This window comes from Aspergillus pseudoviridinutans (genome assembly GCF_018340605.1).
Source record: "Aspergillus pseudoviridinutans IFM 55266 DNA, scaffold_2, whole genome shotgun sequence".
Taxonomy (NCBI): domain Eukaryota; kingdom Fungi; phylum Ascomycota; class Eurotiomycetes; order Eurotiales; family Aspergillaceae; genus Aspergillus; species Aspergillus pseudoviridinutans.
The window spans coordinates 4,733,524-4,753,569 of record NW_025091282.1 but is presented as its reverse complement, the minus strand read 5'-3'; the positions used below and the strand labels follow the sequence as shown (position 1 = coordinate 4,753,569).

At 49.3% G+C, this 20,046-nt stretch overlaps 8 protein-coding genes across 8 annotated transcripts; 2 read left to right on the top strand and 6 right to left on the bottom strand.

The window, feature by feature from the left end:
• Positions 1-2,410: 2,410 nt before the first annotated feature.
• On the bottom strand, positions 2,411-3,037 carry Asppvi_003738 (uncharacterized protein; the record flags this gene model as incomplete). The annotated part of the gene is made up of 1 exon (XM_043299699.1): positions 2,411-3,037. The coding sequence occupies one exon, from the start codon at positions 3,035-3,037 to the stop codon at positions 2,411-2,413; it is 627 nt and encodes a 208-aa protein (XP_043155634.1).
• A 1,470-nt stretch (positions 3,038-4,507) lies between these two features.
• On the top strand, positions 4,508-5,317 carry Asppvi_003737 (SDR family NAD(P)-dependent oxidoreductase; the record flags this gene model as incomplete). The annotated part of the gene is made up of 1 exon (XM_043299698.1): positions 4,508-5,317. The coding sequence occupies one exon, from the start codon at positions 4,508-4,510 to the stop codon at positions 5,315-5,317; it is 810 nt and encodes a 269-aa protein (XP_043155633.1).
• Positions 5,318-5,411: 94 nt separating this feature from the next.
• Asppvi_003736 (Ldh family oxidoreductase) lies at positions 5,412-6,488 on the bottom strand (the record flags this gene model as incomplete). The annotated part of the gene is made up of 1 exon (XM_043299697.1): positions 5,412-6,488. One exon carries the CDS (start codon positions 6,486-6,488, stop codon positions 5,412-5,414), a length of 1,077 nt encoding a protein of 358 aa, XP_043155632.1.
• A 540-nt stretch (positions 6,489-7,028) lies between these two features.
• Asppvi_003735 (fungal specific transcription factor domain-containing protein) lies at positions 7,029-9,109 on the bottom strand (the record flags this gene model as incomplete). Its single annotated transcript, XM_043299696.1, has 2 exons — positions 7,029-8,021; positions 8,075-9,109. The coding sequence occupies 2 exons, from the start codon at positions 9,107-9,109 to the stop codon at positions 7,029-7,031; spliced, it is 2,028 nt and encodes a 675-aa protein (XP_043155631.1).
• A 3,488-nt stretch (positions 9,110-12,597) lies between these two features.
• Positions 12,598-14,495, bottom strand: Asppvi_003734 (GMC family oxidoreductase; the record flags this gene model as incomplete). The annotated part of the gene is made up of 3 exons (XM_043299695.1): positions 12,598-12,678; positions 12,736-12,899; positions 12,959-14,495. The coding sequence occupies 3 exons, from the start codon at positions 14,493-14,495 to the stop codon at positions 12,598-12,600; spliced, it is 1,782 nt and encodes a 593-aa protein (XP_043155630.1).
• Positions 14,496-15,598: 1,103 nt separating this feature from the next.
• fgaCat (catalase easC) lies at positions 15,599-17,404 on the top strand (the record flags this gene model as incomplete). Its single annotated transcript, XM_043299694.1, has 7 exons — positions 15,599-15,629; positions 15,681-15,810; positions 15,861-16,095; positions 16,149-16,241; positions 16,299-16,718; positions 16,777-16,861; positions 16,926-17,404. The coding sequence occupies 7 exons, from the start codon at positions 15,599-15,601 to the stop codon at positions 17,402-17,404; spliced, it is 1,473 nt and encodes a 490-aa protein (XP_043155629.1).
• A 939-nt stretch (positions 17,405-18,343) lies between these two features.
• On the bottom strand, positions 18,344-18,907 carry Asppvi_003732 (uncharacterized protein; the record flags this gene model as incomplete). Its single annotated transcript, XM_043299693.1, has 1 exon — positions 18,344-18,907. The coding sequence occupies one exon, from the start codon at positions 18,905-18,907 to the stop codon at positions 18,344-18,346; it is 564 nt and encodes a 187-aa protein (XP_043155628.1).
• A 183-nt stretch (positions 18,908-19,090) lies between these two features.
• Asppvi_003731 (uncharacterized protein) lies at positions 19,091-19,480 on the bottom strand (the record flags this gene model as incomplete). The annotated part of the gene is made up of 1 exon (XM_043299692.1): positions 19,091-19,480. The coding sequence occupies one exon, from the start codon at positions 19,478-19,480 to the stop codon at positions 19,091-19,093; it is 390 nt and encodes a 129-aa protein (XP_043155627.1).
• Between the last annotated feature and the right edge of the window lie 566 nt (positions 19,481-20,046).

Below are 20,046 nucleotides of genomic sequence, written 5' to 3'. Positions count from 1 at the left end.
TGATATATTCCATTGACTCAGCGTAGAGGACACGGCCCGCTTTTAGACACTCTTTTCTCTTCAGCCATTTGCTGAGGTTCCACCTGGCTAAGATACAATGAGTTAAGTTGCCGAGGTTCATCCCGATGCGGATGATTAGTGATCGGCAGTCATTCCGAGTACAGAATTCAGCGGCTCATGTCTCATGAAAAACTTCATAAAAACAAGCTGCTGAGCATCGTAAACAGTATAAAGTCAGACTTAAGTGGTTACCGGGAGTACCTCTAATGTAGTGCAGAAGAGCTTATAAGGTCGTCGCGTATGTTAAGTACACTGCAAGAATGATCGAGTTCTGCTGCACGCTATGCTGCTCTAAATGATACACATATATATATGGATATCAAAACGACTGTAAGTTCATATATAAAAGCTCTTTAAAGGAAAAATTATCCTCCTAGCTCGATGCGGTTTGGGGAGCCCGCCAGATGCCTGCGATATGACACCATCCAGGAGGCCGACAACCGCGCGGTGCCGAACCACGGATCAGCCCAGGCAAGCTGCTTCTTGGCCTACGGTACATCGAAGTTCAACAGAGCTCTCCATTGTGACCGGGGACACACCACATATCCTCGATTAGTAAGAGCCGGTCCGTGCAAAATAAATGCCGTTAACCTCATACCTGGGTTTGATGAGGCCGAACCTATGTCTGGCTCAGAAGAGCTGTTAATACAAGGTACACTCCTCGCATCTATTATGCGAGATCGTACACCAACCAAAGTCTGCCAGGAAGTTGCAATAGCAATATGTCCCATTCACCAGAGGAGTTTTCATTACACTAAGCATTGGCTGCACACAAGGATGGCGAACCCAATCCATATTCAGCACATACAAGAGCAGCGATGGTGATGTGGAAAGTAAATGTCGACTTGTATATTACAGAGAGATGTGGCTATGGTTTCAGAATACCCATGCAATTAGGCGTCCAGAGTTAGGGGCAATTCCTTTGCTTCATATTCGGTACTCAGCCACTTGAAGATATCTTCGTTCAGATTGAATGCCTGCTGGATGCTGCCAGACTCAGGGGCGGCTACCTAGCTAACCCGCTCAGTGGACGGAGTTACTTAGCATCCAGCGAGCAGATATTCGCACTGCGGGGCAAAAAGCTGGGCTTTAGGTTCCTCCGGTCGAAGAACGTGGTCACTGCATAGTTGAAGAGGAATACTTCGTGGGAGATGGTGTCAGATAGCCGAGCGGCGACAGGCCGCGAGTTGGAACGGGTTGAAGCGTACCTAAAAGGCGAAAGTGCTGATGCAGTGGAGAACCCTGGCGACATGATTCAATGGGATGACGCTGTTAAATGAATTTTTTGGGTGATGACAGTGAGTGAAGGCGAAGTTGAAGATGAATAGCCTTCTTTCTATATCCTTTTAACACCATTTTCACAGTGATTTTCACTTGTTATACTACCTGGACTTGTATGAATTATTTACTAGCTGCGAAGTAACCTCATAGTCTCTGAATAKGCATCCTTTCCAAACATTGAAAACGTTTCTCCACATATATATAGATATATGTGTATATACTCCGACTACTGGGGCTTTTCCTTTTGTTTTTGGGGTTGCTGACTACAACAATGATTGCACAAAGAGTAAATAGTTACTTCCTAAGGTAGTGCCTTAAGCGCACTAATCCCTACCTTTACATAACCTATCTTTAGTAGCTGAGCCCTTGGCTGTATTTAGGCTGCATCATGTTCTCCAGCCGGAAATCAATACAGGTTATGATCATCAGTCACCCGTCAACATGACCAAGGCCTCTGTCCTTCTCACACTACTCAACCTCATCCCCTCGATCCTGGCAAGCCCCCTTCTACCCGCCTCCATCTTACAACCATCAGTCCTCGGAGGTATGGGAAGGCCTCAGCATTGTAGAAGGCTACGAGAGCCCACTGCCCCGCAGCCCCCGTCGGCTCGGTTCGGTGCCTTTCCACACCCCCCTTCCCCGGCGACAGCAATTAATACATATTAGTTCCGTATGGAGTGCCTCCTAGGTATGAATAAAAGAAGTTTAAAGCAGGGGATGGCCTGTTGAGTAACACACTATCTGTTTATATAGATGTCGTAGGCTTGTGCTGGGTGGTAGGTGCTAGCAGATCCCATCCTGGCAAGGTCTGAAATACTAAACCAGATCAGGTAGAGGCCTAGCTAATGGGAGTGCGGATAGCACGGATGCTAAACCCGTAAACCGCAACAGGGCGACAGCCATTCTCAGCTTCGCCAGCATAAATGCCAATTGTGCGCCAGAGAAGACACAGGATTGACATTGATACTGATTAAATTAAAGCCTTGCATCTTTCATGTTATCCCTAGGTCGTGCCGAGGGGAGGGGAAGTCCATTTCGGAGCCACTAATATACTCCAGCAAAGAAAGAATCAACTTCTCTCTTCTTCTTTCACCTCATCTAACCGTTGAGCAAGCACTTGACAAGGCCAGTCGCCTTCCAGATTCAAACTTTCAGATCGCTTAAACCCCTGGGACTCATAATATTGGATCAATTTACCGTCGCCACCTGCATAGCAATCCACCCGTAGTAATGAGACTCCAGCCCTATTGGCAAGACCACGTGCATGTTCCAAAAGGCGTTTGCCAATCTTGTTGCCAGCCCATCGTCGATCCGTGACTAATAATCGCACGTAAAGCTCAGGCTCCGAGACAGGCGGCACATAAGGCATCCTGTCTCCAATAGCAAGTGCTCCTACGATGATCCCCGGAGCTTCTCCGTTCATAGTTTGGAGGTTTATATTGGAGCGTCCATCTTGACCCAGCATGGGCGTGTCATCAGTAACCTTGATAGCGAGCCAAAGACCAAGGCCTGTGGTTACAAATTCTCTGAGTCGTTCGACGCGTTGTGGATTCTCAGAAAACGGTGCTGTTCCCCATTGCCCGATTCTGTCACGCGATACCAGCCATTTGATCGCAGTATCTAGGAGATGGAGGACTGCTGGAACTGCGTCCACTGTTCCCTGCACGATAGTGATGTCGTGGGATTCCTTGTGCATCGTGCTTTGAAAACTTTTAGTGAGTATCTATCGATGGCCTTTCGCTTCTGTTCTTCAATTGATATTGACCCCTCCCGATCTACCTCTTCTTGGGTAGATTGGCGCTTCGAATTCGAACAATGACACTTACTTTGATGCCATTTATCAATGCAGTTTCGATTTGAGGAGAGATGGTTGTCAAATGACCTTAATACACTCGACTGATTTGAAAACTTTGGGGAGATCCCAACAAAGCGTCACCCTACTTTTGTGCCAATTTTGGTCAAAGGTGCCCATAGATTGCCATGTTTTGTTGACCACGAGGGTCCTATTTAAGGTACCACGGGTTCAACTCCATTTCATTGTAGCCTGGTTTCCGGGGTGGGGGGTCGGCAGGGTTTCGACTGCCAAGCGACMCCTCAAGTAGTGAAGCGTCTGAGATAAGTGCGCATCGCGTCTAATTGGATGGTGCTGATGGACATCCAGGGCAGATGACGCGGAATGTCGCAAACGCTAGGAATCCGGTATTTTGCTGATTGGTCCATTTCCAAATCTTCCCTGCTGCCTGGTGTTACATCACAAGTCCTACGCACTTAATCTTACTACTCAGCTCATCAGCATCTGAGCTTACCACCCAGCGCTCTGTTCTAGGCTATCCGACCTCATAGTGTAGGTGTTCATACCGCAAGCATAAGGTTGCGCTGGACCTAGTCCGCTGGTCAGATTTCAAACTAGCCTTCAGACCGAATTGGTTGCGTGCCTTGCGATGTCCGTCCACGCCTTTGCTTCGACATTGACTACAGTACAACATGTCCCTTTTGAAAATCAGAAGCAAAACTAACCCCTGCTTCTTTTTATCCCAGGTAAAACTGCTTAGTCCATGATGAGCTTGCTTCTGGGGAGGCTTTCCGCAAGATCGTGTCATTTCCAGCACAAAGTAAGTATCTTGGGATACAGAATCTCGGTAACGTAGGGCCCTTGGCAGCGGGAGGCGCGGGTGCGCGGAAGTGGGAACCCACTGTGAACCATTCGGAGTTACGCTGTAAATCCAAGCGATATTGTTGGGCATAACAGCCTTTGGAAAGGGATTTTCCGGGAAAACCTGGAGCATTATTGTTAGCGGCCAGAGCGGTTGACGCAACATATCCATCTTGAGACGATCAACTAATTCCATGCATACGACGGTGAGTCGCGTCGGGACGGATGACTCCCGTGCCAACCTGAGTAAAACATGACAACAATCTTGGCTGGTACAGAGATGGACGTGATCACAGGGAATAAGCGAAACAATTGTTCATATAAACAGTGTCCAAAGAACTTCGGGAAATAGCCGACGGATATCCCCCCGACGGAAACGATCCGCAACGTATGAAGCAGTTCTGGAACAACACCACAGGCAGTTTAAACCCAGTATTCGAGCTCGTACACGTGGTTCCCGTACACATAAGTCCAAGTCTTCCGCCTGTACTCCCTTGCTTTCCATTCTCCCCAATGATAAGTTTACAGGGCAAAGTCGCCGTTATCGCCGGCCTCGGCCAAACAGCCCCAGAGGGCTGGGGTATCGGCGCCGCAATCGCCACAAAACTCTCGCAACACGGCGCCCTCATCTTCGGCGGAAACCGCACCTTGTCCGCGGCCGAGCGAACAAAGGCCCGGATAGAGGCTGACGGTGGCACATGCGACATCCAAGAAACAGATGTTACTGACGCCGCGTCTGTCAAGGCCCTGGTGGACAGCTGTATGCAGAAACACGGCCGCATCGACATCCTCATCAATAATGTGGGGAGATCGGAACCAGGGTGTCCGGCAGAGATGTCCGAGGAAGTATGGGATCAGCAGGTTGATGTCAATCTCAAGAGCGTGTATTTGACGTGTCATTTTGTACTGCCCATTATGGAGAAGCAGGAGACTGGGGGCTCGATTGTGAATGTGTCGAGTATTGCGGGGATGAGGTACATCGGGAAACCGCAGGTTGCGTATTCGGCTACGAAGGCGGCGATTATGCAGTTTACGAAGATGTCGGCTGTGATTTATGCAGGGAGGAATGTGAGGTTGAACACGGTTGTGCCGGGCTTGATTTATACGCCATATACGAAAGAGCTTGCGAAACGGTATGCACCCGGGGGCGATGAGGAGGAGTATATGAGGAAGAGGGATACGCAGGTGCCTATGGGACGGATGGGGGATGCCTGGGATGTTGCTAATGCTGTTTTGTTTCTGGCGTCTGATGAGGCGAGGTATATCACGGGGCAGAAGTTGGTTGTGGATGGCGGAATTACTTCATCCACCGGGAGGGTGTAGCTTGGAGTATTGCATAAAGTATGTCATTGTCGTTGATATCATGGGAGTCTCTCTCTCTCTCTCTCTCTCTCTCTCTCTCTCTTTCATGCTCTTTCTAGTCAAACTTCAACTTCTCCACGCCCACCAGCTCCGCCTCCCGATTCAAATTCTGTATCTCCGACTCGGTAAAAGGAATGCCCTCTTCCAACCGCTTCTCGCAGTTAATCTGCTCAATCTCCCCCGGGTAGTAAATACGATCCGCGCCTGACATCTTCTCGCACCCAACTACCCGCTGATACAGATAGTCCATCCGGTCCTTGAAGTCATCCAAACTCATAAACAAATCAGGCCTGATAGCCATCAGGAAGTGCCCAACATCCGCCGGCTTGGAAGGATCATACGGACCCGTCACATGCCCTGCAAACGCCGACCCTGAAAGCACGCCAGAAAACACATCCATCATAATCGATAGGGCAGACCCCTTCGGTCCACCCATGGGCAACATCACGCCCTCCAGCGCCTTGGCCGGATCATCTGTCTTCTTCCCCTCCGCGTCAAGCGCCCAGTCCGTGGGGATCTTCTCCCCGCGCCGGAGAGCTTTATAAATCTTCCCTCTTGCCGCTACTGAAGGTGCCATATCAAGGATAAATGGCCTTTCCTTCCCTGCGGGAGCTCCACAGGCAATTGGTGAAACGCCCATAAGTTTCGACTTCCCGCCCCAAACTGGTAGCGCGGGCGAGGAATTCGTGAAAACAAGCGACATCATCCCCGCATCAATCGCCTGCTGGACAAGCCAGGCCGCCATCCCATAGTGGTTCGAGTGCTTGATGGAGACTAATCCGATGCCGAATTCTCGCGCCATCTCACACGCGCGCTGCATGCCCAGATGGGCTGCGACGAACCCAAAAGTGTTTTTCCCATCTACCAGTGCCGCAGTCGGTGTGATCTGCTGCAGCTCTGGGGACGCTGAGGGGTCTAGGACTTTCTGGCGTATGCGTTGGATGTATGAGGGGATGCGATTTGCGCCGTGCGTATCCACGCCGCGGAGGTCGGCTTGGACAAGACAGTTGGCCACGATGGCAGCATGCTTGTCCGGGACACCGTTGCCTGTGAGAACTTCGTGGATGAACCTCTCGAGGTCTGAATGTTTGATGTGATGCATTTCTTGCTTTGAAGGGAGGGTTTCGGGCATTTTGGAGAAGTGATGCGAAGAAATCTTGGGATTAAGGGCAAGTTCAAGAAATGTCCGTTTTGCCTAGTTTGACACCTTGACTTATGTCAGAGAAATTGTTGTTCCCAAGTAGGATGTGGATGTAGTGCTTTTTAACTGCGAAGGTAATATATATATATCTCTCTCTTTGTTGCGGTGGGCTGCTTTTCCAAGGCGACAACGGAACGGGCTGCTATCCGCGCACCGGAACGACTCCGACGGCGGGGAGACGCCGCATTTCAACCACCGACTAGATAGATCCGAAATTCATATGTTTTGGTGGGAGAAGTAAGAGTATCGATCATCTATGTGTCTTCTCCTCTGAATCGCGGCCACTTATGCCATCTGCATTCTTCAAGAGTCTTGAGGTCTAATCATCCAACGTCTGCATCGGGACCCATAGCCGATATATGTTTAGAGTACAGCACTGGTAACAGTCCAAATATTTGATTCCACTGGACGAGCCATGATCGTCCCGATTCGCTCCCCCAGAACCCTTGTATTTACTGCTATAGCGAATGCTCAGTGCGGAACGCTGTTGAATATCTCCCCCATGAGCCCATCAATATCAAACGCCCCGCTCCAACCCGGGAAATCCCCTTGTAAAAGGTCGTCGAACACATTTGAGAAATCGGACACGCCCTCCTCTGATGTTGTATGGGATTGCCCAACCCAGGGCTCTGCGTTGCTTCCTTGTACGTCCAAGAAAGGCTGTCCTTGTCTAGTGCCAAGTTGATACGGCTGCAACATAGGAAGAGACGCTGGTTCAGGCCCGTGAATGTGGCCATGTTGTGTATGCGCCATAAATTGAACTGGCTGGGAAGTAGCAGTAACCGTAGGCTGGCTCTTTAGAAGTCTTCGAATCGTGACGCTGGATAATTCATTGATACAATCGCGAGCTCGAATAGCCTCGGCCCAGTGCTCTCCAATGCTGCTCAGAATGTTCTGTGCGATGTTGAATTTGGTAATCAGGCCGTCCACTGGAATCTTTGTCGCTGTTTGGGGTAACCTCCAAATACAGTATAGCATGACAAGCGTGCCGAGAAAGATTGAATGCACAACAAGCCGGCTGTACAGTAGATGTCCTGTTCCGTACAAATCCCCGAATCCCTGAAGCAGCATAATGGCCTCCTGAAAACACTGCTCGAGGTTTTCGTCCGAGGGATTTGGGATTCCGGGACTGGGTCGCAATAGTAGAATCATTGTGTCATGATACTTGATCTTACACACAAGCGGCATTTCACCGTTGACATCGCTCACTTGCTGCGGTATGCTCGATTGCCAGCCTTGTAAGGATTTAATCATATCCTTTTGCCAGTCGCCTATATCTCGGACTTGGGGATAAGCATAGGCAGGCGCGCCACGGTTGACGCTGTGCATAACGTATTTCGTTTCAGATATCAGTTGGGCCAGTCTAAATATATGGATTGAATACGACATGTGCGAAGGCGATTCCTTGTATTGCTGGTCAGGACCGATGTTCATAAGATCGCTGTCTGATATTGCAAGCGGAAACTACATTCTCCCTTTAGTTGATGCGGCGACGCGGAGGAAATTGACTTGCTTACCCTTATGTCGCAAGCTTCGTCTCTGATACCGATCGGTCGACCCATCATAGTGCACACTGTTCGGTCAAAGGTATACACCACCCAGAAGATACGGGTCCTCATTTCTTGGTCGAATACCGAGATATGGAGGGATTGAGATGCCCGCACATCACGCTGAAGCCCGAGATCAATCACGCTCGCAAGGCATTGATAGTTGAGGTTCCAGATGTTGATATTGCAGGACGGGTTATACAAGGCATATACCATGAGGAGCAATAGGCATTGAAGGGAAGTGATGGAGCCATGGTTGCAGGCATAATCGGCATACTTCAATGCAGATGCATAATATCCTTCCACCGGAAGATGTACCTTGCATTGGCGTGATAGATTCAGGGCAGCGACGGCCAAAACCATGTAGACTTGGAAGTTATCCAACGGCCTCTCCTCCTGTGATGCATAGACTTGGTCAATGAGTTTCATATGCGATTGCTCGTGTAAAAAGGGGTGAAGAAGATGAACGGTTTGGAAGTATCTTGTAGAGAGCTCTATAGCCATTTCTTTTTGGGGCGGCAGTAAGGCTGGTGTATTCAGTAGTTCGACTGATAGGTGCGTCGAGTCCCAAGCGGCTCCCGGTGCGGCTTTCTGTCTACCACGACAGCCAGCTCTAGAGAGGATTCGCTTCGCAAAGAAGTAACCGCTGGAGGGACCAATATACCGAGGATCCCCCCCAGGCGACAGCGAGACCAGTCCAATCTCATGCGCCTGCTGAGGTTCGTCATTGACTGCATTGATCGTAGGTATGGTTTGCGCAGCTGCCTGTTCACGAGGGACAATATTTGTTGGAGCTTCCTCAGTAATGTTGGCCCCTGTCTCTTGCGGCGAAGGCTGTGGTGGAGGCTGGCCATGGTGGGATTCGTTTTCGGCTGGTCCATCAGGAGTTCCAGGGTGTCTTGTCTCGTCTATAGCTCCTACATGAACTTCTGGTGCACGGCTTAGGTCAACATCGGAACATCTCTCTCGTACAATGGTCTCCAGCCATTGTATTCGATTCTCCATATTGGAAATGTATCTTCTCTGATATTCAGCGTAGCTAAAGAGGACGACTCGGAGAGAGAGACTGACGAGCGATAGACTTGCTGCTTTCCATCATTGATGCAGGAAACTCCCGCCCTTTCGCAGGAGCCGCAGGAGGGCGAATTACCGTCGCACTGTATGCAAAATGAGTTCTCGTTGAACGATGCAACTTTTGGGATTCACTTACACGGATTTTCCGTCGCTGACAACGCCTGCATGCGGCCCGATTCCGAGCCCTCTTTTGCGAGTCCATCCGCTTCGTGAATAGCAAAGGAAAAGCTCAAAAGATAATTCAAAGATAATTAAAAGCCACAGAAGAGCATACAGTATACAGTATGTTTGCTAATAACCAGCGCTAATCAGCCTCGCAATGGCATTTGCCCAAGACATCACTTCTTCAAGAAACACAAGTTTGCGAAATCAAGGAAAACGTCTGGCGGGGCACATCCGTCAACCGAGCGGAAAACCCGTCGGGTATATATTCTACCGCTTACCATTCCTGATCGCCTGACGCCGTTCCATGGAGAGTCAACAAAGCAGCAACTCAGTATTCGTAGGCTATCTATTACTACTAAGTCCAACTTCTATCTTCACAACAGAAAACGGCACATATATTCATCCTCAGGATCAACTTCAAAATCAAAACGGACCAAATCTTCTTTGTATGGAAACATATAGGTTGAAGTTACTCTATACCCTGGTTAGTCTTGAGTAAGGAGATAATGTCGCTGAATGGGCGACCAATCAGTGCATACCGGTGATGCTCATTACTGGCTTGATACTCTGCCAGAGCTGCCTGGTTCTCATGGTAGCTTATAAGGGCAATCTGGAAACCCTTACTGCGCTCGAGCGGTTCCGTCACGCTTGGTCCTCCAACAAGAAGACGTCCAGATTTAACACATGGAAGGTTTTTTAACTTCTTGAGTTCGGTAACAAAGGTGCTCTTATGTTCGTCACTGACATCAGGACGGAATCTGAACAGAACTGGAGTGACAAATTAAGTGAACATTGGCATAACGTTTATCATAACTGGAGTTGCCACTGACCAATATGAACCAAGGTCATTGCAAGTTGAGGGTATAGTAAATGTTCTTTTTCTGGGACGTATAACACAACATGCTTGAAAAGTTAAGGCATAATATGACGCAAAAGCAGATATAAATATTAGTGGATTAATTTGGTTTACTGGTCATGTTCACAGGCCGCGGGTGGTCCACAGCGAGTGTATGCAAAGCGGATGGGTTCCAATAAGTGTTCAGTGTACCGCTACGTCTCTCCTCCATGGCACTTAATCGGCACCTATATTCGTTGTGATTTCATAGTCAACCAGCCAATTGAAAGCTAGCTAAGCTTAATTTCCCACGGCCACTGGCTTGATTCAGATATCCTTGTATACCTATGCCCCTTTTTTGTGTGTTCTTGTTTAAGCGGATCACTTCCGCGCGCGTTGAAACGGAGGATATCCGGCTGCTTCCGTTAAAGTCGCAGCCGCTGATCTAGGCAGTGAAAGGCTACGACCCGAAGTCAACCAAAGATGTCCGAATTCAACCGCCATTGTCCGTCACAAAGCTATGGACATGCGCGATCGGGCGAGGCGGGACAAAGAGCTCCAGCAACTATTTTTTTCTACCACAGGGATGCGACAACGGCTGACATCGTACGGGGACGCTCGCTTTTCTCTCTTCTTACGCAAGGTCTTCATCAAAGCATGCTCTCTACCCACCCATCATCAGTATTATCAACACGGGATCCGGATCCAATCCCTGCCACGGCAACGCTCCCCAACTGATGGAAGGTGCTAAGCGTGGCATTCATCTAAATTGGGCAATAGCTATTGACTTCCCAACGATAAGCTTGCATGAAGGGTTCTCGCACCCCCACAAGCATGTTTCTGCGCAGTCTCACGAGTATGGATACCGAAGAGATGATTCGCGCGCAGCCCGTTGATGCTTGCATAATGATGGGGGGACGCTTTCAACTCTTGACCCTGGGGTAAGTCCACTGGCGCACTCCTCTCCCAGATTAAGACCTGCAACTTAGGACAACACAGTCGATCATTAATGATGGTGAAGCAACAATATTTGTATGTGGCAGGAGCTACTGTACATTGGAAGAAATCTGCTTTGCTATTGAACCCTGCGAGAAGTTACAAAGCAGACGCTTGCTCATAGGAGCTAGAGAATGGAAGGATTCATTGATCTTTGGCGTTACGTCCCATGAAACACTGTCAACAGGCCTTAGCGCTTCGGCTATGAGCGTGTGGACAAAACTATTCTCTTTTTGAAAGGAAAAGAATTCTGAATCATGATTCTTGGCTACTATGGGTGATGTAGACTTGATCTATAGACTGGCTTTAGTGTACTCAGTGAGGTTAGATAAGAAAGTTATTATTGCTAGAATTAGATTTCACATGTCACATGTGGCCTGTTCACTAATATTTGATTAAATATCTGTCACTAATCTGATTACTATTCATAATGTCTGGTAGTTAGGGGAATCCATCATGAAACATAAGTAACAAAAGCAGCAAGTTCCTCTGAGCCGACAATTGGAGGTATATAGTAAGGTATCTTCCCTCACATAGACTCCATTAAAATCATCCCACAAACATTGACTGCATCAATCAAGTCTCAGCAGCTTCTAACATAGAGCTTTCTTATCAAAATGAGATTAACTCTTGCTTTTGTGTTGTCCCTGGCTGCAAGGTAAAGGAACCATTGCTCTACTGATTATCTCTCCCTACTAACAAGTAGCAGTGCCTTGGCTGGCCAGAATTGCAAGTGCCAAGACCCAAGTGGAACAGGTCCACAGTATAATGATCTAACAGCCGCCTGTTGCCTTGACCCTACTGTCATTTTGACATGTGTTGGGCTAAACCATTTTCCAGGCCCTAATCATCAAGTGCGTGCCTTATCCTTCTCTATTAGCCAATATAAGTGTGTACTAAGAAGGGTATTAGTGCACTGCAAGTGGAACAAACTGCCTTAATAGTGGTGCTTTTGATGACTGTTGCCGACGCAAGGGTGGTCCTGGAGCGTTCTGCTGGAAATAACTAGGTGGACATAATTGCTAGCAATGATGGGAGGCAGAAATTAAGGATCATTTAGTCTGTTACGTCGCACCTAACCTGGTAATTGCATACTCCTTTTAACCATGTACAATTTGCAAAAGCAGTGAATGGTTAGAGGTATCATAACTTTATGCACAATGAATTTTGCACTGTGCTTGTCAAGTAGATACACTGAATAACATTGGATGGCTGGTGATGCTTGCCTTCATCACTGGGAATATCCTGAGTGAGGTTGGAAATCTCTGACTATATGAGTACCTTTACTGAAGTAAGTTAGGAGGGACTGCTATGTTGCTATCTTCTTTCATCAACTACCCCTCATCGCTCCTTCCGAGCAAACAGAGTCACGAGACCCAGTCTGTGGAGGATGGCAATCGTCAATCCAAGTACATGAAGCCCATCAGAGCTTGCTCGGGATAGAATAAGGAACATTCTTTGCCTCGTACAGGTCCTTGTGCTCGGATTTGATCATGTCGGCGCACTAGTACACCGGTCAGCCTTTCTCGCAAAATACAACTAAGTTCGCCATGCTATTCACCTTCTCGCCAATCATGTAGACTGAGTTCTGAATACGGCAGTCCGGAATTACAGGGATAATGGAGGCATCCGCAATCCTGAGGTTACGCACCCCATGGACGCGGAGCTTCGAGTCAACCACACCTTGATGAATGCTCTTTGAGAGCCGTGCAGTACCGCAGGGGTCTGCCAGAAGGGACCTCGTCAGTATCGTGCCATTTACCGGGAAGTAAGAGTGCACTTACGGAATCCAGTCTGGTTTCGTTCCAGAATTGCCTTGTCCATCTGCTCGTCGGAATGCAGAGGCATCTTCCATGGGTACTCGCGGACGATGATGTCCTTGAACCCAGTACCCGTAGTCAAAACATCGTAGGTCCAGCGTACGCCCTCCCGCATGGCCAGAATATCCAAGTCGTTCGCGAAGAAGTTGAGGTTGATGTGGGGCTGGACCATCGCGTTCGCACTGTTCAGCGTCACCTCGCCCTCGGACAGGGGCCGCAGAAGATCCACAATGACAGTCATGTAGTTACCCTGCTCTGGCATGGGGAAGTGCCACTGGAAGGCGGTGCTGAACAGGCCGACGAAATCAAGCTCGAAGTGCGGTTGACCTGCGGGCCCAAAGGGATCTAGTCCGCCGTTGGCGGCCATAGCCTCGCGGTAGGCCGGATACCGCTCCAGTCGCTCGTCGATACGAGGGAAGCCGACCAGCTCCAGAAACCCGGAGCTGGCAGGGCCCGTCTTGTCACGCTGGTAAGCAGCCAGCGCTTTGTCATTGAGAGGACCGGGGCGGAGGACGTGGTCATCCAGGCCGTATCCCTCTTTGAGCTCGAGGACGAAAGGCACAATGGGATGGTCCAGGAGATGCTGGCCGACATGAGGGGAGTCAACAATTTGGCTGATTTGGTGCTTGGCAAGTTCCGCAGCCGGGCCAATACCGCTCAGCATGAGCAGCTTGGGCGTCTCAAACACGCCCTGCGACACAATGACTTCCCGGCTGGCATAGACACTGATCTCAGTGTTGTAAGCTTCGCTGATGACGGTGACGCCGGAGCAGATGCGGGTTACGGGATCGATGATGAGGTGCTTCGAGTGGACGCCATATAGGATGGTCACGTTCGGCTTGTCCTTCAGGTACAGGAAGCTCCCTTGGCGCACGCCGCGGTGGATGGTGTCCACACAGTGCGTCAGCCCTTTCATTTCGCCCGAAAAGATGTCCTCAGTGAGAGGCTGGCCCTTGGAAACCCACGCTTGAATCAGCGCGTCGCGGAAGGGCTGCATCTCCGGCACCAGGTCGGCATGAGAGATCTGCACCGGGCCTCCGGTTCCAATCTTGCTCAGTTCGGCCGGATAGAGCTTCTCCTCGTCGTGGTAGGTGGCGCACTTGCGCAGGTAATCCACACAGCCCTCCCAGTTCCAGTCCCGGCCGCCAAACGCCTCCCATTCATCAAAGGTAGGCTTCGAACCAGGGATCCAGGTAAAGTAGTTGGCGCAGGTACTTCCACCGAGGGCTTTTCCGCGGGTGTTGGGCTTTTCGACGCGCTCGTAGTCGTCGCGTTTGATCATCGTCGTTTTGTAGGCCCAGTCATACTTGCTTCCTCGCAGGGTAAAAGCTTTTGACGGCGTGGTGATCTGCTCGATTTGGTCTGGATTGGGGATCCCAGCTTCAACTACCAGGATCCGGACGTCGGCGTTTTCAGCGAGACGACCAGCAACAGCATTGCCTGCCGTGCCACCGCCGACGATGATGAAGTCAAACTCAGAGCCATTGGAAACGGTTGCCATTGTCAGGGCTTGTCTTTGATGATGGAAGAGATATTAAGATTGCGCTTTGATTAATGCCTAAATGACTTGATGTCTGTGTTGAATAACGAGCAGAGAATGGCCAGGCAGATGGTAGATTTTATACCTTTGTATTTTCCCATCTTTGCCGACTTCCGTGCAGAATCTGACAGCATTCGGCCGTCGCATTGGTGATGGTACTGGAAATGCCTCAGCGTAGGTGCTCACTGCGAAAGGAGCCTGGATAGCATCAACAGGGGTCAATGGAACAGCCATAGCAGAAATGTTTTGCCGCCTTCATGAGGGGAAAGAAGAAATCTCCGCATGAGGGGAAAAGAACACTGCATAATCTTGTAAGATGTGCTACTAATAATAATCTAATAAGCCAAGCATGCATAACTGTGTGACCCATAGGGATCTATGAACTATATTAGCAACTTAAGTGTGCACAACGCACAACCATATAAGCCATGCTCATGATTATCATCAATTACTCACTTTCATTTGTACGTGAGTGTATCCTACATAAACATGTCAGCAACAATAATACAGGTGATCACTCTAATGTGTGCGTCTTTGTCAGTGTGAGGGGATACGAAGGCCGGCAAAGACTCGGTGTCCACTCGGCCCATGACTAACAGATTGGGCCGGCGAAGATTCGGTGTCCACTCGGCCCATGCCTAATAGCTGACGGATCCAATTCGGGCCCACACAACCGAGCCGCAATTCTATACAAGCTCTTAGTGATCGAACTGACTTTTCGTCATAATCCACATGTCATCTCATGACAGAGATCCACTTTGTCATGTTGTAGCCTTGCAGGCAGTTTCTGCTGTACCGTGTATACAGATGATTCTGTGAGGAGGCACATCCGTCCATTGTTGTGTCTCTCTACTCCCCCTCACGGCTCCCCTCATGTGAAAGGCGATATCCGGAATCTGTCGTACACGGACTCAGGTCGTCATCACCCAATTTCTAGGAGAGAGTGCTGGATTCCAGGATGTTGCTTTGAATATATAAAGGACATCCCTCCACGCTTGGAGATGGACCAATTCATCTGACATTCACACCACCAGAGTCGGACACGCCAGCACAAGTTATTTGCTATGTCGAAGCCTATTTTTACTTTGGCAGAAGGTGCGAAACGTACAGTCTCCCAGTAACGTTCAACCACTAATAGCCTGCAAGGCCAGCCAATTGCAGATCCATCTGTCAGTACTACCTTGCCCACATTTGGCAGCGGTGGCCTTACAACCTTGGGCGATACACTCCTCCTTGAGACGCTTGCGCATTTTAACCGTGAGCGTATCCCTGAAAGGTCAGGAGCCGTTCCACCCGTGATCCTCCACTTGAGCTAACTTTGAGCAGGGTGGTGCATGCTAAGGCTGCAGGTGCTTGGGGAGAATTTGAGGTCACTAGGGATATATCTTCTCTCTCGGCGGCCAAGTTCCTCAATGGCGTGGGCAAGAAAACGCCGGTGCTTTTCCGTCTGAGCACGACTGGTGGTGAAAAGGGCAGCGCCGACACCGTGCGGGACGTGCGAGGCTTTTCCGTCAAGTTCTTCACTGAGCAGGGTAATCACGACATTGTAGGGAATCATATTGTGAGTTTGTATTTCTTAAGTCTGCCAGTCGTGGCCTTCTAATTCTTGTCCAGCCGGTGTTCTTCGTGCGGGATCCAGTGAGATTTCCTTCTCTCAATCGCAGCCACAAAAGACATCCCGCCACTAACCGGCCGGATTGGACAATGGTGAGTGTGTGTTGATACTCTTACGGCTCTGCCAGTGGCGCTCATCTCTTCTTTCAGTTTTGGGACTTTCATGTCAACCAGCCAGAGAGTGTCCATGCTTTGATGCACCTGTTTGGCTCTCGCGGCATCCCGGATTCCATCCGTCGGGTGACGGGTTTTGGTGTGCATACCTTCAAGATGGTGTCAGCGGATGGGAGTTTTCGGTATTGCAAATTCCACTTCCGGCCGACGCAAAGCATCACCCATTTTTCTGGAAAAGAAGCCACATTGATGGCTGGGGCCAATCCCGACTTCCACAACCAGGACCTATGGGATGCCATCGCTCGGGGAGAATTCCCCGCATGGAAACTCTACGTGCAGGTCATGAAGCCTGAGCAGGCCGAGACTTATGGCCGCGCCCTGTTCGACATCACCAAAGTCTGGCCCCACGCGGAGTTCCCCTTGATTGAAGTCGGCCAAATGACCCTGAACAAGAACGTATGATGACCGCTACTCATGGGGAGCGACGAGCAGATGCTGACGCCGGAAACTGCAGCCAGAGAACTACTTTGCTGAGATCGAACAAGCGGCATTCTCGCCTTCTAATATGGTCCCTGGCATTGCAATGACCCCCGACCCGAGTGAGTCAGAACTGGATCCCCTGGGAGTTTTTTAACACGTAACTAAGTACATTGGCTGGCATAGTGCTGCAGGCACGCATGTTTGCCTATCCGGACGCTCACCGATACCGCCTGGGGGTAAATTACACCCAGCTCCCTCCCAATCGGGCCATATGTCCTGTCTACGCGCCGTTCGAGCGCGATGGTATGGGCACCGTGACCAAGAACTACGGCGGTGACCCAAACTATGTGCGTAGTACCTTGAGCGGGGGCGTGCCCAGCCCGGTGCCTTCTGACGTGCGACACACCGAGCGCATCCAACACAATGCGACCCTCGGCCAGAATGAGATTCAGGTTGATGATGAGGACTATGTTCAGCCTCGTGAGCTGTGGAACAGAGTCTTTAATGAGACCGAGAAGAGGCAGTGGATAGCGAATGTGGCCGAGACTTTGGATGGTGTGCCAGCTCCGCTGAAGAAAGCCGTCATGGAGATGTTTAGCAAAGTCCATCCCCAGATTGGTCAAATGTTGGAAGGGAGGACTACTAGTAGTTCTCGCCTTTAGAAACTTATATTCTTTTGAATCATAACGTTGTTTAAGATGACGTTGATGAGGTTCAACAAGAGCGCCTGGCTGGCCCAATGGCAAGCCGATTGACTACAAATGAAGTGATCCGATGCCTGCGTCGGCCATTAACTATACTTATTATTTGTCTGTTTAGGCTATAGTTATATAGGTAGTTACAATATTTCTAGATTTAAGTAGTATTAAGTATATTACTATTTAGATAATACAATAGATAGGGTCTACCATAAGGTAGCTACGTTCTTTACTAAGATAGACACCACCTATTATATATTTCTTATTCTATACTAATTGATACTTATAGCCTTATAGGCTTATTGCCTTTATGTATATAGATAGTATAGCTATATAATACTCTTAGAATCCCTACTAGATATTAATATCTTATTCTAGGTATTAATGACTTATGCTTGAGTTGTTTAAAATTAATAATACAGTAATTCATCTCATCTCCTTTTTGGACGATGCTAAATACGGGAAGTTCCTCTATGGTTGACCACTGCACAGCTAATCCGCAGTCCATGTTACTGGTCTTCCTGAACGGCTCGCTTAGATGCTAACCAATACTCTGAGAAATATACTGTTCAATTCCCGAGTCTCTTCCGGAACGGTGGTTCGTTCACCGATACTCGTCCCGATTACAAATCCAGTGTTGAAGGTCAATCTAGCCCCTAACAGAGCTAAGAGTTTGGCAACTTGACAGTTTGGAGCACTTCACTGTGACAAGTCCTGAGCTTCAAGGGAATAAATAACCCGTGAGCTTCTCACTTCTACTGGGAACCTTGGCACTGTTTCTTAACATATATCGTCATGCACGTAAAGTTATCGTCGTGATCCTCAGGGAACGGGAACTGATCATAACACGCTCGTATCATCGTTCTGACCCGCGGAGAGTCTGGACCGGTGCTGTTACCAACATTAATCAACCAAGGTCACCACAGGTGCAAAGAAAACGTACAGGGGGAATTTCGGATCTTCCTCTTTGACAGTACACCAGATGAGAATGGACGGTCGGACAATGTCCGCAACAATCTCCTTGACACAAATGTTGGGAGCGCAGGAAAACACAAGGGACGCATCATCCATTTCGAGGAAACCTTCCGGATCCTCCAGCGCCTTGATATCCGATTTCTCAAGAACTAGCCTATCCGTCTTGGAATATCCTGGGTCCTGGACATAGCACGCGACCTCACCGGTGCCCAAATTGCTTTCCTGCAGAAAGCTCCTCAGAGTCAAGAGGAGTGCATGTTGAACAGCCGATCTTCTGGATCCTGGGAACTCCAATGTCGGGGTGAAAGTCCCGCATGCCATACCTATCACTTTGGCGATCTTGATATTGAGATTCAACGACAAGAGGGAGGATTTGATGTCCCTCCATGCTTCGCTCCCTTCCCAGTCTCGCAGGGTGGTGTCCAGGAATTTCAGGCCTGAATTAAGATTCCCCAGAGGTTCATGCTCAGGCACTTGACCGACGCGGGTCATCCAGTGTTCTATTCACACGCTACAATACGCCCGTGACAGACAGTCGTATTCCAACTGCTCTTTGAGCCCTTCAAATGAGCGATAAAAAATGTGGGGGGTGGTCCTTGAAACATATCGTCGCATTAGCCAAGATTTCTTGTTGCTCGTGTCGTCAAAAAAGGGATACAAAAGGGAAGTCTATTCTCACAGCACCCATTCCACCGATGTTTCCTCTCCCCTGTCACCGTCGGGCTCCAAATGCGTTTTGATGTCGCCGGTTCTCACCGGCCATTCGTAGATCGACCCATCGAACGCTTTCACATAAATGGAGTCGCCATATTTGAGAGGCTTCCGCAGCTGGTCGCGCACATCCAGGAGGGAATCGGGGGGAAAGAGCAGTCGTCCTGCTTGATACCACTCGTCGATGTTGGCGGCGGCTTCGGATTCAGTGGGTTTCCACTCATCCGCGTCTTTTCCATCACGAAGAGGTCGATCGAGCCAGCTGTGCATGTTGAGTGTTGCAACGGGCTGAGTGGAAGAGTTGGACAGTTGAAGATGCTGGAGGTGTTGCTCAAATTGCGTATTACCCCGCATGCTGGCTTCATCCGAGGGTACAAATAGACTGGCTGACCCAGTCCGCATATCCATATCCAACCCACCCAATCTGCGCTCTGATTAGATCCAGGTAGGTGATCCAACCTATATCTAACTGGATTAAGCTACTCAATCTGGACGGACGTGAATAACCCATCAAACGCTTGTGAGTCCTGACCTATGGGCTCTTAGAACTAATAAGCTTAACCAACCTCAACCTAGGTAGATACGAATATATTTTACATATATAGATAGATAATAGTGCGCCTATTAGCTCGTGGTATACATCAATAAATCGATATGTATATATATCCATATACTTATTGTGGCACGCTCCCTGGATGGTCTGCTGGTTGATTGGGGTGCACGTCACACAGTCCGCTTAGGAGCTTGGTGCAGCTTGAAGATTTCCTCCCTCTTCGGAGGACGCGAATGGGATTCATTGCACCTGACGGCCATTGTTTCTGGGGGAATGTCGAGAACCAAAGTGCTTTCGTCGTTGCTAACCTTAAAGTAGCTGCTTCTATTGCCCGCTTGCGCCTTGGGGAGGGAGGTAGGCGCAAGAC